This window comes from Tachyglossus aculeatus, chromosome 10 (assembly GCF_015852505.1).
Source record: "Tachyglossus aculeatus isolate mTacAcu1 chromosome 10, mTacAcu1.pri, whole genome shotgun sequence".
NCBI classification, from domain to species: domain Eukaryota; kingdom Metazoa; phylum Chordata; class Mammalia; order Monotremata; family Tachyglossidae; genus Tachyglossus; species Tachyglossus aculeatus.
This window is the reverse complement of record NC_052075.1, coordinates 59,140,970-59,154,791: the sequence shown is the minus strand read 5'-3', so window position 1 is coordinate 59,154,791 and position 13,822 is coordinate 59,140,970. Positions and strand designations below refer to the sequence as shown.

The 13,822-nt window shown below is 47.3% G+C and overlaps 1 protein-coding gene across 1 annotated transcript; it reads right to left on the bottom strand.

Moving 5' to 3' along the window:
• Positions 1-2,946: 2,946 nt before the first annotated feature.
• On the bottom strand, positions 2,947-10,505 carry RPS26 (ribosomal protein S26). The gene is made up of 4 exons (XM_038752067.1): positions 10,281-10,505; positions 5,724-5,901; positions 3,235-3,365; positions 2,947-3,043 (listed from the first exon to the last, which is right to left on the bottom strand). Exons 1-4 carry the CDS (start codon positions 10,503-10,505, stop codon positions 3,008-3,010), a joined length of 570 nt encoding a protein of 189 aa, XP_038607995.1. The 3' UTR covers positions 2,947-3,007.
• Positions 10,506-13,822: the final 3,317 nt, after the last annotated feature.

Sequence of the window (13,822 nt, the reverse complement as noted above, 5' to 3'; positions counted from 1 at the left end):
CTGTCATACTGTACCTCTGAAAGCTTAGAACAGTGCTTGCATACAGTAAGCATTCGATAGTATGAGATCATCATCATCAATCGTATTTATTGAGCACTTACTGTGTGCAGAGCACTGTACTAAGCGCTTGGGAAGTACAAATTGGCAACATATAGAGAAAGTCCCTGCCCAACAGTGGGCTCACAGTCTAAAAGGGGGAGACAGAGAACAAAACCAAACATATTAACACAATAAAATAAATAGAATAGATAGGTACAAGTAAAATAGAGTAATAAATATGTACAAACATATATCCATATATACAGGTGCTGTGGGGAAGGGAAGGAGGTAAGATGGGGGGGATGGAGAGGGGGACGAGGGGGAGAGGAGGGAAGGGGAAGAGATCCCACTCTATCCAAAGGCAGGGGATAACTTCAAGGACGGAATAGCTATTTGGGAAGCAGAAAGAGCATGCAATTGGGACTCAGGGGACCTGGGTTGTAATTCCAGCTCCTCCAACTTGTTTGCTCTGTGACCTTGGGTAAGACACTTTATTTGTCTGGGCCTCAGTTTCTTCAACAGAGAAGCGGCGTGGCTCAGTGGGAAGAGCACGGGCTTTTAGAATCAGAGGTCATGGGTTCAAATAATAATAATGGCATTTATTGAGCGCTTACTATGTGCAAAGCACTGTTCTAAGCGCTGGGGAGGTTACAAGGTGATGACGTTGTCCCACGGGGGGGGCTCACAGTCTTCATCCCCATTTTCCAGATGAGGGAACTGAGGCCCAGAGAAGTGAAGTGACTTGCCCAAAGTCACACAGCTGACAATTGGCGGAGCCGGCATTTGAACCCATGACCTCTGACTCCAAAGCCCGGGCTCTTTTCATTGAGCCACGCTGCTTCTCTAAAGCAGCTCTTCCAAATCCCAGCTCTGCCTTTGGGCAACTTCTCTGTGTCTCAGTTACCTCATCTGTAAAATGAGGATTAAGACTGTGAGCCCCCCGTGGGACAACCTGATCACCTTGTAACCTCCCCAGCGCTTAGAACAGTGCTTTGCACATATTAAGCACTTAATAAACGCCATTATTATTAAACTGTAAAATACTGGTTTTTTATGTTATTACGTGTTAAGGATTTACTATGCTACAGGCACTAATGCTAAGCACCAGTAGAGAAGAACAAGCTAATCAGGTTGGACACCATCCATGTTCCATTGAATAATAATGGTATTTTTTCAGGTCTTACTAGGTGCAACGTACTGTTCTAAGCGCTGGGATAGATACAAGATAATCGGATTGGACACAGTCCCTGTCCCACAGAGGGCCCAAACATTCTGATTTGTATCTATCCCAGCACTTTGAACCGTGCCTAATACGTAGAAAATACTTTAGGCCACCCTGCTTCTGATCCTCAGCTCTCTTCCCCTTAGAAATGAGGGTAATGTTAGGTAACGGAGTTGCCATGCTTAAATGTTATTATAGTATTTCAAGCTGCAAGAACCCAGTGCCTCCTTCCTAGACTACACACACCACAAAGCAGGTCTGAACATCCTGAACTGTGTCACTACAGCAAAGAGAACTTTTGGAAACCAGTAACAATTGAAGCACCTGGATTGCTACTTGCGAAAGACCTGCAACCACTGAGTATACTAAATACATCAGATATAGTACCTAATCCCACATGGGACTCACACAGAAAAAAGAACAGGCATTTAATCCCCACTTAAGACAAAACAAGAGACATACAAGTGACTTGTCCAAAGTGAAAGAGAAGGCAAGCAGCGGATGAGTAGACCCCAGCTCTCATGACTCCCAGTTGCATGTTTTTCCTAGGCCATGCTGCTTCTCAGAGGAAAGAGCCCGGGCTTTGGAGTCAGAGGTCAGGGGTTCAAATCCCCGCTCCACCAATTGTCAGCTGTGTGACTTTGGGCAAGTCACTTAACTTCTCTGGGCCTCAGCTCCCTCATCTGTAAAAGGGGGATGAAGACTGTGAGCCCCCCCATGGGACAACCTGATCACCTTGTAACCTCCCCAGTGCTTAGAACGGTGCTTTGCACATAGTAAGCGCTTAATAAATTATTATTCTCCTTATGGTACATGAGCTCAGTGCAGACCCTTTCCAATGTCCTTCCTGTCCACTGCTGCCTGTGTTGCAAACAGGGACAGGGACCGTATGTGGCTGACAACTAGTAGCACAACTAGCAATAAAGAAGCAGTACGATCCGGTGGAAAGGGCCCAGGCCTCTGAGTCAGGACCTGGTTTCTAATCAATCAATCAATCGTATTTATTGAGCGCTTACTGTGTGCAGAGCACTGTACTAAGTGCTTGGGAAGTACAAGATGGCAACATATAGAGACAGTCCCTACCCAACAGTGGGCTAACAGTCTAAAAGGGGGAGACAGAGAACAAAACCAAACATACTAACAAAATAAAATAAATAGAATAGATATGTACAAGTAAAATAAAGTAATAAATATGTACAAACATATATACATATATACAGGTGCTGTGGGGAAGGGAAGGAGGTAAGAAGGGGGGATGGAGAGGGGGACGAGGGGGAGAGGAAGGAAGGGGCTCAGTCTGGGAAGGCCTGGTTTCTAATCAATCAATCAATCGCATTTATTGAGCGCTTACTGTGTGCAGAGCTTGGGAAGTACAAGATGGCAACATATAGAGACAGTCCCTACCCAACAGTGGGCTCAGTCTAATCCCAGCTCCACCACTTAACTGCTGTATGAACTTGGGCGAGCCGGTGAAATTCTCTGCGCCCCAGTTCCCTCCTCTGCAAATTGAGAGGTCAATACCCCTTCTCCCTCCTAATTAGACTGTGATCCCCCCCGACACCTGATCATCTTGCATCGGCCTTACCACTGAGTGCAGTGCCTGGCACACCTGGATAGCGCTTCTTACCCACCCAGTCACCTCTCGGTTCTGTACACGGCTCCCCCTCCCATGAATCAGTCGGGCACGGGCTAACACGGAAACTTTATTTACTTGCGCAGGGGCAAGGCCGCGTGGAGCTAAGCCCCTCACATGGGCTTCGGGGGTGGTCTGGGGGCAGCGCCCTGTGAAGACAAAGATGAAGACATCAGAGAGGTGCAGAAGAGATGGTCACCGCCGCCCCCCGCCCCCTCTCTCCCACCCTCCCCGCATGGGGCAGCCCTGCATTTGACTGGTCAGACACCAGTCAAGGTGGCATGGTGGCATCCCATCCCAGGGTGGTCAGAGGTCCACGGGCCCGGGGGCCGGTACTCACCGCGGGGCGGAAGCGGGGCGGTGGGGTGCGGTCTTTGCGAGCCTCGCGGGAGCGGTTCCTCACCACCTTGCTGTGGATGGCGCAGCTGACGCAGTAGTGCAGCTTCACGTACAGCTTGGGTAGCACGTAGGCTGGGGGCAGAGGGCGGGATGGTTAAGGATGGCGTCCCCCCCGTACACTGCTTATGCTGCCGACTTGTACTTCCCAAGCGCTTAAGCAGCGTGGTTCAGTGGAAGGAGCACGGGCTTTGGAGTCAGAGGTCACGGGTTCAAATCCCAACGCTGCCAATTGTCAGCTGTGTGACTTTGCACAAGTCACTTAATCAATCAATCGTATTTATTGAGCGCTTACTGTGTGCAGAGCACTGGACTAAGCGCTTGGGAAGTACAAGTTGGCCACATATACAGTCCCTACCCAACAGTGGGCTCACAGTCTAAAAGTGTGAAAGACTTAACCTCTCTGTACCTCAGTCACCTCATCTGTAAAATGGGGATTAAGACTGAGCACCCCCGTGGGACAACCTGATTGCCTTGTAACCTCCCCGGCGCTTAGAACAGTGCTCTGCACAGTAAGCACTTAAATGCCATCGTTATTATATCTCCCTTCTCTCCTTCATTCATTCAATCGTATTTATTGAGCGCTTACTGTGTGCAGAGCACTGTACTAAGCGCTTGGGAAGTACAAGTTGGCAACATATAGAGCCAAGTCCCTACCCAACGACGGACTCAATCTTCTACAGCCCAGCCCGCACCCTCCGCTTCTCTGTCGCTAACCACCTCACTGTACCTCGTTTTCACCCTCCCCCAGGATTCACGATTGAGTGAATGAATGAATTTAGCTTTAATTCTATTTATTCTGACGACTTGACACCTGTCCACGTTTTGCTTTGTTGTCCGTCTCCCCTTCTAGACTGTGAGCCCGTTGTTGAGTAGGGACCGTCTCTATATGCTGCCAACTTGTACTCCCAAGCGCTTAGTACAGTGCTCTGTACACAGTAAGCACACAATAAATACAACTGAATGAATGAATTTAGCTTTAATTCTATTTATTCTGATGACTTGACACCTGTCCACGTTTCGTTTTGTTGTCCATCTCCCCCTTCTAGACTGTGAGCCCGTTGTTGAGTAGGGACCCTCTCTATATCAATCAATCGTATTTATTGAGCGCTTACTGTGTGCAGAGCACTGTACTAAGTGCTTGGGAAGTCCAAGTTGGCAACATATAGAGACAGTCCCTACCCAACAGTGGGTTCACAGTCTAAAAGGGGGAGACAGAACAAAACCAAACATACTAACAAAATAAAATACATAGAGTAGATATAATAATGACAGCATTTATTAAGCGCTTAATACGTGCAAAGCACTGTTCTAAGCGCTGGGGAGGTTACAAGGTGATCAGGTTGTCCCACGGGGGGCTCACAGTCTTAATCCCCATTTTACAGATGAGGTAACAGGCACAGGGAAGTGAAGTGACTTGCCGAAAGTCACACAGCTGACAATTGGCAGAGCCGGGATTTGAACCCATGACTTCTGACTCCAAAGCCTGCGCTCTTTCCACTGAGCCACGCTGCTTCTCTGTACAAGTAAATAATAAATAAATAGAATAATAAATATGTACAAACATATATACAGGTGCTGTGGGGAAGGGCAGGAAGTAAGATGGGGGGTGGTGGAGAGGGGGACGAGGGGGAAAGGAAGGAAGGGGCTCAGTCTGCGAAGGCCTCCTGGAGGAGGTGTATGTCGCCAACTTGTACTTCCTAAGCGCTTAGTACGGCGCTCTGCACAAAGTGAGCGCTCAATAAATACGATTGAATGAATATGCTGCCAACTTGTACTTCCCAAGCGCTTAGTACAGTGTTCCGCACACAGTAAGCGCTCAATCAATACTACTGAATGAATTACTAAGCAAGTCACTGCTCAATCAATGCGCTAATCCGTACCCCCCTTTTAATAATAATAATGGCATTTATTAAACGCTTACTATTTGCCAAGCACTGTTCTAAGCACTGGGGAGGTTACAAGGTGATCAGGTTGTCCCACGGGGGGGCTCACAGTCTTAATCCCCGTTTTCCAGATGAGGGAACTGAGGCCCAGAGAAGTGAAGTTGCCAATTTGTACTTCCCAAGCGCTTAGTCCAGTGCTCTGCACACAGTAAGCGCTCAATAAATACGATTGATGATGATGATGATGAAGCGACTTGCCCAAAGTCGCACAGCTGACAGTCGGCGGAGGCGGGATTTGAACCCATGACCTCTGACTCCAAAGCCCGGGCTCTTTCCCACTGAGCCACGCTGCCTCTCTCTAGACTCTGCCACAGTCTTTTAGACCGTGAGCCCACTGTTGGGTAGGGACTGTCTCTCTATGTTGCCCACTTGGACTTCCCAAGCGCTTGGTACAGTGCTCCCCACACAGTAAGCGCTCAGTACATACGATTGATTGATTGATTGATTGACTATACACCCCCCCTCGGCTCCCGGGGCTGGGCCTCACAGTCGAAGACGCTGGCCTCGGAGATGTCCCGCACGGCGGCCGCCTCGACGATGTTGCGGATGACAAACTTCTTGATGGCCTTGTCCTTGGGCACGCAGCGGGCACAGTTGGTGCAGCGGATGGGCTGCACATGGCCGCGGCCCTTCTTGGCGCGCCCGTTGTTGCGTCTTTTCTTGGTCTGCACGGAGGGGGAAGGAAGAGGGAAGCGGTCAAGGCCCGGGGCAGCCCCCATGTCCAACCCATCCCCCGGCCCCCTTCGTCCACAACGTCCAGCCCTGGGCTCCCTCCCTCCCTCCCGCCCCTCTATTTATTATAAAATAAATATGTACAATTCGGGCTCGGCCCCGCCATCAGTTGGCTCAGTGCAAAGAACACGGGCTTTGCAGTCGGAGGTCACGGGTTCCAATCCCGACCCCGGCCAATTGTCGGCTGTTTGACTCTGGGCAAGTCACTTCCCTGGGCCTCAGTTCCCTCCTCTGTAAAATGGGGGTGAAGACTGAGCCCCCCCGCCATCAGTTGGCTCACTGCAAAGAACACGGGCTTTGCAGTCGGAGGTCATGGGTTCCAATCCCGACCCCGGCCAATTGTCGGCTGTGTGGCTCTGGGCAAGTCACTTCCCTGGGCCTCAGTTCCCTCCTCTGTAAAATGGGGGTGAAGACTGAGCAACCCCCCCCCCGGGGGACAACCCGATCGGCGTGTAATAATAATAATAATAATGACGGCATTTAGACTTCTAGACTGAGAGTCCACTGTTGGGTCCATATGTTGCCAACTTGTACTTCCCAAGCGCTTAGTCCAGTGCTCTGCACACGGTAAGCGCTCAATGAATACGATTGATTGATTGATTAAGCGCTTACTATGTGCAAAGGACTGTTCTAAGCGCTGGGGCAGATACAAGGTAATCAAGTTGTGCCACGTGGGGCTCGCTGGCTTAACCCCCATTTTACAGATGAGGTTAACTGAGGGACGGAGAAGTGACTTGCCCAAAGTCACCCAGCTGGCAGTTGGCAGGGCCGGGATTTGAACCCATGACCTCCGACTCCAAAGCCCGGGCTCTTTCCACTGAGCCACTTCACTTCTATGTTGCCAATTTGTACTTCCCAAGCGCTTAGTCCAGTGCTCTGCACACAGTAAGCGCTCAATAAACACGATTGATTGATTGATTGATTCTCTGGGCCTCAGTTCCCTCCTCTGTAAAATGGGGATGAAGTCTGTGAGCCCCCCCCGTGGGGCAACCTGATCGACCTGTAACCTCCCCAGCGCTTAGAACAGTGCTTTGCACATAGTAAGCGCCTAATAAATGCCATCATTATTATTATTATTATTATTATCAGTCCCCCCTCAGGCCGCCATCGCTCACCATGTTCAGAGCGAGAGTGCCGAAAGAGGATCCGGCCGCCGCCCAGGGCTTCTTATATAGGTCGAGATCCCTCCGCCCGCGCCGGAAGTCCCTCCCACTCGGTCGCCTCTGCGGAAGGACACGTGATTCATTTCATTCAATCGTATTTATTGAGCGCTTACTGGGTGCGGAGCGCTGTACTGAGCGCTTGGGAAGTCCAAGTCGGCGACATCTAGAGACGGTCCCTACCCAACAGCCGGCTCGCAGTCTAGAAGGGGGAGACGGACAACGAAAGAAAGCATATTAACAAAAATAAAATAGAATAAATATGTACATGCCATTATTATTAGGCCATTAATAAATGCCATTGTTATTATTATGTGCAAGCAGAATAAATAAATAGAGCAATAAATACGTACAAACATATATACAGGTGGTGTGGGGAGGGGAAGGAAGTAAGGTCATCATCATCATCATCAATCGCATTGATGGGCAACATATAGAGACAAATTGGCAACATATAGAGACAGTCCCTACCCAACAGCCGGCTCGCAGTCTAGAAGGGGGGGACGGGCAACGAAAGAAAGCATATTAACAAAAATAAAATAGAATAAATATGTACGTGCCATTATTATTATGCCATTAATAAATGCCATTGTTATTACTATGTGCAAGTAGAATAAATAAATAGAGCAATAAATACGTACAAACATATATACAGGTGGTGTGGGGAGGGGAAGGAAGTAAGGTCATCATCATCATCATCAATCGTATTGATGGGCAACATATAGAGACAGTCCCTATGCAACAGCCGACTCGCAGTCTAGAAGGGGGAGACAGGCAACAAAAGAAAGCATATTAACAAAAATAAAATAGAATAAATATGTACATGCCATTATTATTATGCCATTAATAGATGCCATTGTTATTATTATGTGCAAGTAGAATAAATAAATAGAGCAATAAATACGTACAAACATATATACAGGTGGTGTGGGGAGGGGAAGGAAGTAAGGTCATCATCATCATCATCAATCGCATTGATGGGCAACATATAGAGACAAATTGGCAACATATAGAGACAATCCCTATGCAACAGCCGACTCGCAGTCTAGAAGGGGGAGACGGACAACGAAAGAAAACATATTAACAAAAATAAAATAAGTAGAGTAAATATGTACATGCCATTATTATTATGCCATTAATAAATGCCATTATTATTATGTACCAGTAGAATAAATAAATAGAGCAATAAATACGTACAAACATATACAGGTGGTGTGGGGAGGGGAAGGAAGTAAGGTCATCATCATCATCATCATCAATCGTATTGATGGGCAACATATAGAGACAAATTGGCAACATATAGAGACAATCCCTACCCAACAGCCGACTCGCAGTCTAGAAGGGGGAGACGGACAACGAAAGAAAACATATTAACAAAAATAAAATAAGTAGAGTAAATATGTACATGCCATTATTATTATGCCATTAATGAATGCCATTATTATTATGTACAAGTAGAATAAATAAATAGAGCAATAAATACGTACAAACATATATACAGGTGGTGTGGGGAGGGGAAGGAAGTAAGGTCATCATCATCATCATCATCAATCGTATTTATTGAGCGCTTACTATGTGCAGAGCACTGTACTAAGCGCTTGGGAAGTACAAATTGGCAACATATAGAGACAGTCATCATCATCATCAATCGTATTTATTGAGTGCTTACTATGCGCAGAGCACTGTACTAAGCGCTTGGGAAGTACAAATTGGCAACATATAGAGACAGTCATCATCATCATCATCAATCGTATTTATTGAGCGCTTACTGTGTGCGGAGCACTGTACTAAGCGCTTGGGAAGTACAAATTGGAAACATCTAGAGACAGTCCCTACCCAACAGTGGGCTCACAGTCTAAAAGGGGAAGACAGAGAACAAAACCAAACACACTAACAAAATAAAATAGAATAGATATGTACAAGTAAAATAGAGTAATAAATATGTACAAACATATATACATATATACAGGTGCTGTGGAGAAGGGAAGGAGGTAAGAAGGGGGGGATGGAGGGGGTAATGAATTCACAAATTCATTCATTCAATCGTATTTATTGAGCGCTTAGTGTGTGCAGAGCACTGCACTAAGCGCTTGGGAAGTACAAGTCGGCGACATATAGGGTAATAATAATAATGATGGCATTTGTTAAGCACTTACCATGTGCAAAGCACTGTTCTAAGTGCTGGGCAGGTTACAAGGTGATCAGGTTGTCCCACCGGGGGCTCACAGTTTTAACCCCCATTTTACAGATGAGGTAACTGAGGCCCAGAGAGGTTAAGTGACTTGCCCAAGGTCACTCAGCAAACACGTGGCGGAGGCGGGATTCGAACCCATGACCTCTGACTCCAAAGCCCGGGCTCTTTTGTGATCAGAGCATTGTGAATTCTTCAGAGAAGGTTTCCCGGAGGGGTGGAGTTTTAGGAGGCTTTGAGGATGGGGAGAGCTGTGAATTGCTGATTTTTTTGGGGGGTGGGCGTGGTGGCATATAATAATAATAATTGCGGTATTTGTTAAACGCCTACTATGTGCAAGGCACTGTACTAAGTGCTGGGGTGGATAGATGCAAATTGGGTTGGACTCAGTCCCTGTCCCACGAGGGACTCTATTACTCTGTTTTACTTGTCCATATTTACTCTTCTATTTATTTTGTTAATCATCAATCGTATTTATGTTTATTGAGTTTATTGTGTGCAGAGCACTGTATTAAGCACTTGATCCTGTGCATGAATAATATACAATATAACAATGTAACAGACACAGTCCCTGCCAGCAACGAGCTGACAGTCTAGAGGGGGAAAGGATTTTAAAGAGCTGCCATCACTGATCCTGTCCTCCAATACAGGTGGCTCAGCATACAACACACACACACACACACACACACACAGACACAACACACACACGTGCCCATTTAAAACAACTGTAGCAAGATTTCTAGTATTTATCCTTTCCAATGCTGTGTTTTGGGACATTTCACTTTTCTTTCATCTCTGATGATGTGCATCTAGCTTTATTTCTATTTATTCTGATCAATCAATCAATCCTCCGTGCACTCAACATCAGGGCACGGGGGGGAATTGCAGGTTCCGACCAGTCGAACTACTTTCTCGTCCCGTGGAAGGACAAAGGGGGGAGGGGGTGACGAGTCTTTCCCGCCAAGCTCCGCGACGTCTCGGTTCCCGGAAGTCCATCCGCGGCGCGCTGGGGATCGAGTTCGGCCGGCCGAGGAGGCCTAAACCCGCCGGAAGTTGTAGTCCACGAGCCGCGCGGCATGCTGGGGGTTGTAGTTTTGCGGGAGGGAGAACTACGGCGCGGGCATTGGAGTACGGACACGGGTCGCTTAAACCCACCGGAAGTTGTAGTCCACGAGCCGCGCGGCATGCTGGGGGTTGTAGTTTTGCGGGAGGGAGAACCACGTTGTGGCTCAGTGGAAAGAGCCCGGGCTTTGGAGTCAGAAGTCATGGGTTCGAATCCCGCTCCACCAAAAGTCTGCTGCGTGACCTTGGGCAAGTCACTTAACTTCTCTGAGCCTCAGTGACCTCATCTGTAAAAATGGGGATGAAGACTGTGAGCCCCACGTGGGACAACTTGATCATCTTACCTCTTTCCCTTCCCCACAGCACCTGTATATATGTTTGTACATATTTATTACTCTATTTATTCTACTTGTACATATCTATTCTATTTATTTTATTTTGTTAGTATGTTTGGTTTTGTTCTCTGTCTCCCCCTTTTAGACTGTGAGCCCACTGTTGGGTAGGGACTGTCTCTATATGTTGCCAATTTGTACTTCCCAAGCGCTTAGTACAGTGCTCTGCACACAGTAAGTGCTCAATAAATACGATTGATGATGATGATGATCACATTGTATCCCCCCCAGCGCTTAGAACAGTGCTTTGCACATAGTAAGCACTTAACAAATGCCATTGTTATTATTATTATTATTATAGTGTGGGCATCGGAGTACGGACACGGGTCGCTCAGCCAGAGTGGAGGGCAAGTAGGGGTAATGAGGGCTTAGGGAGGGCTTCAAGAAGGAACTGTCGCTTGGGTAGATTCATTAGCTTAATTGTACTTTCCAAATGCTTAGTACAGTGTTCTGCACATAGTAAGCACTCAATAAATATGATTGAATGAATTTATATATCTTGTAAACTCTTACTTTTTCCTCCAATAATTCATTTTGGTATCTCTCTCACTCCATTACAAGTTCCTTGAGTAATAATAATTATAGTATTTGTTAAGAGCTTACCATGTGCCAAGCACTGCTCTAAGCGCTGGGAGGATACAAGTTAATCAGGTTGTCCCACGTGGGGCTCACAGTCTTAATCTCCATTTTACAGATGAGGTCACTGAGGCACTGAGAAGTGAAGTGGCTTGCCCAAGATCACAGCAGAAAAGCAGCAGAGTCAGGATTAGTGCTGGGCCATGTCTGATAACACAATTCTCCCAGGTGCTTATAATAACGATAATGATATAATAATAATAAAATAGGTTTTTGTAAAGCACTTACTATGTGCCAAGCACTGTAGGTATTCAGTAAATACCACTGATTGAATGACTCTTAATAATAATAATAGTATTTGTTAAGCGCTTACTATGTGCCAAGCATCATCATCATCAATTGTATTTATTGAGCGCTTACTATGTGCAGAGCACTGTACTAAGCGCTTGGGAAGTCCAAATTGGCAACATATAGAGACAGTCCCTACCCAACAGTGGGCTCACAGTCTAAAAGGACTGTTCTAAGTGCTGGGGTAGGTACAAGGTAATCAGGTTGTCCCAAGTGGGGCTCACAGTCTTAATCCCCATTTTACAGATGAGGTAGCTGAGGCCCAGAGAAGTGAAGTGACTTGCCCAAAGTCACACAGCTGACAAGTGGCAGAGCCGGGATTAGAACCCACAACCTCTGTCTCCCAAGCCCGTGCTCTTCCAAGCCACGCTGCTTCCCACTGAACTGAGGACTTTAGACTGTCCCTGTTATTATATTGTAGTCTCCCAAGCTCTTAGTACAGTGCTCTGCACTCAGTGCTCAGTAAATATGATTGATTGATTTCATTGAGAGCATTAGAGTAGCTTTTAAGTGTAAGCCCCCGTTTGGGGAAGGGACTGTATCTCATCCGATTGTACCTTGCTTGGTACGTCACAATTATTATTGTAGGGTGACCTTTGGTTTCCGTTAGTTACCGGTGTGAGGGGGAGGTGTGTGAGGGGAAAGCAAATGGAAATCCCACACCCCTTTCCTCCCCAAATCTCAGGTGGTGGAGGGCCCTTCTGCCCTCTCTAGGCAACCACTCTAAACTCTCTCTGCTTTTCCCTCCCCTCCCTCGTCCCTTTCCGCCTGGGTCCCCTTCTCCTCCTTCGGAGTGTGGAGCCACGGATCATCATCATCATCATCAATCGTATTTATTGAGCGCTTACTGTGTGCAGAGCACTGGACTAAGCGCTTGGGAAGTACAAGTTGGCAACATGTAGAGACAGTCCCTACCCAACAGTAGGCTCACAGTCTAAAAGGATGGGGCTGCTGGAGGCCCTAGCAGGCCACACCTCGCTGCTGCTGCACCGGCATAGAGAAGCAGCGTGGCTCAGTGGAAAGAGCCCGGGCTTTGGAGTCAGAGGTCATGGGTTCAAGTCCCAGCTGTGTGACCTTGGGCAAGTCACTTCTCTGTGCCTCAGTTACCTCATCTGTAAAATGGGGATTAAGACCGTGAGCCCCCTGTGGGACAACCTGATCACCTTGTAACCTCCCCAGCACTTAGAACAGTGCTTTGCACATAGTAAGCGCTTAATAAATGCCATCATTATTATTATTATCAAACAGAAACTCCTCACCATCGGCTCCAAAGCAATCCTCTCGGCCGCTCCTCCTTCACCCCGCTACTCTCCTACTACAACCCAGCCCGAACTCTTCACTCCTCTAATGCCAACCTACTCCCTGTCCCTCCATCTCCTCTATCTCGCCGCCGATCTCTTGCCCACATCCTGCCTCTGGCCTGGGATGCCCTCCCTCTTCCTATCCAGACGATCCAGGCTCTGTACCCCTGTCAAAGCCTGATTAAAGGCCCATCTCTCCTCCCAGGGGATTTTCAATCAATCAATCAATCATATTTATTGAGCACTTACTGTGTGCAGAGCACTGTACTAAGCACTTGGGAAGTACAAGTTGGCAACATATAGAGACAGTCCCTACCCAACAGTGGGTTCCTGACTGAGCCCTCATTTCCACTTCTCCCTCTCCCTTCGGCACCGTCCTGATTTGCTCCCTTTATTCATGCATCCCACAGCACTGAGGTAGCACTCATGTGTAGATCTGAAACTTCTTTCTTTGGGTCTGTCTCCCCCGCTGGACTGAAAGCTGGTTGTGGGCAGGGAATATTATCTATTCACTGTTAAGCTGCAACTCTCCCAAATGCTTAGTACAGTGCTCTGCACATAGTAAGTTGTACTTCCCACGACTTGTACTTCCGAAGCACTTAGTACAATCAATCGTATTTATTGAGTGCTTACTGTGTGCAGAGCACTGTACTAAGCGCTTAGCACTGTACTAAGCACTGTACAGTGCTCTGCACACAGTAAGTGCTCAATACGATTGAATGAGTGAATGAATGAATAAATACGATTGATGGATTGATTGATCCTAGCAGAGGCCGCATCCTGGAGCCGTCCTATCCATGCCCCCCTCGTCCCCCTCTCCATCC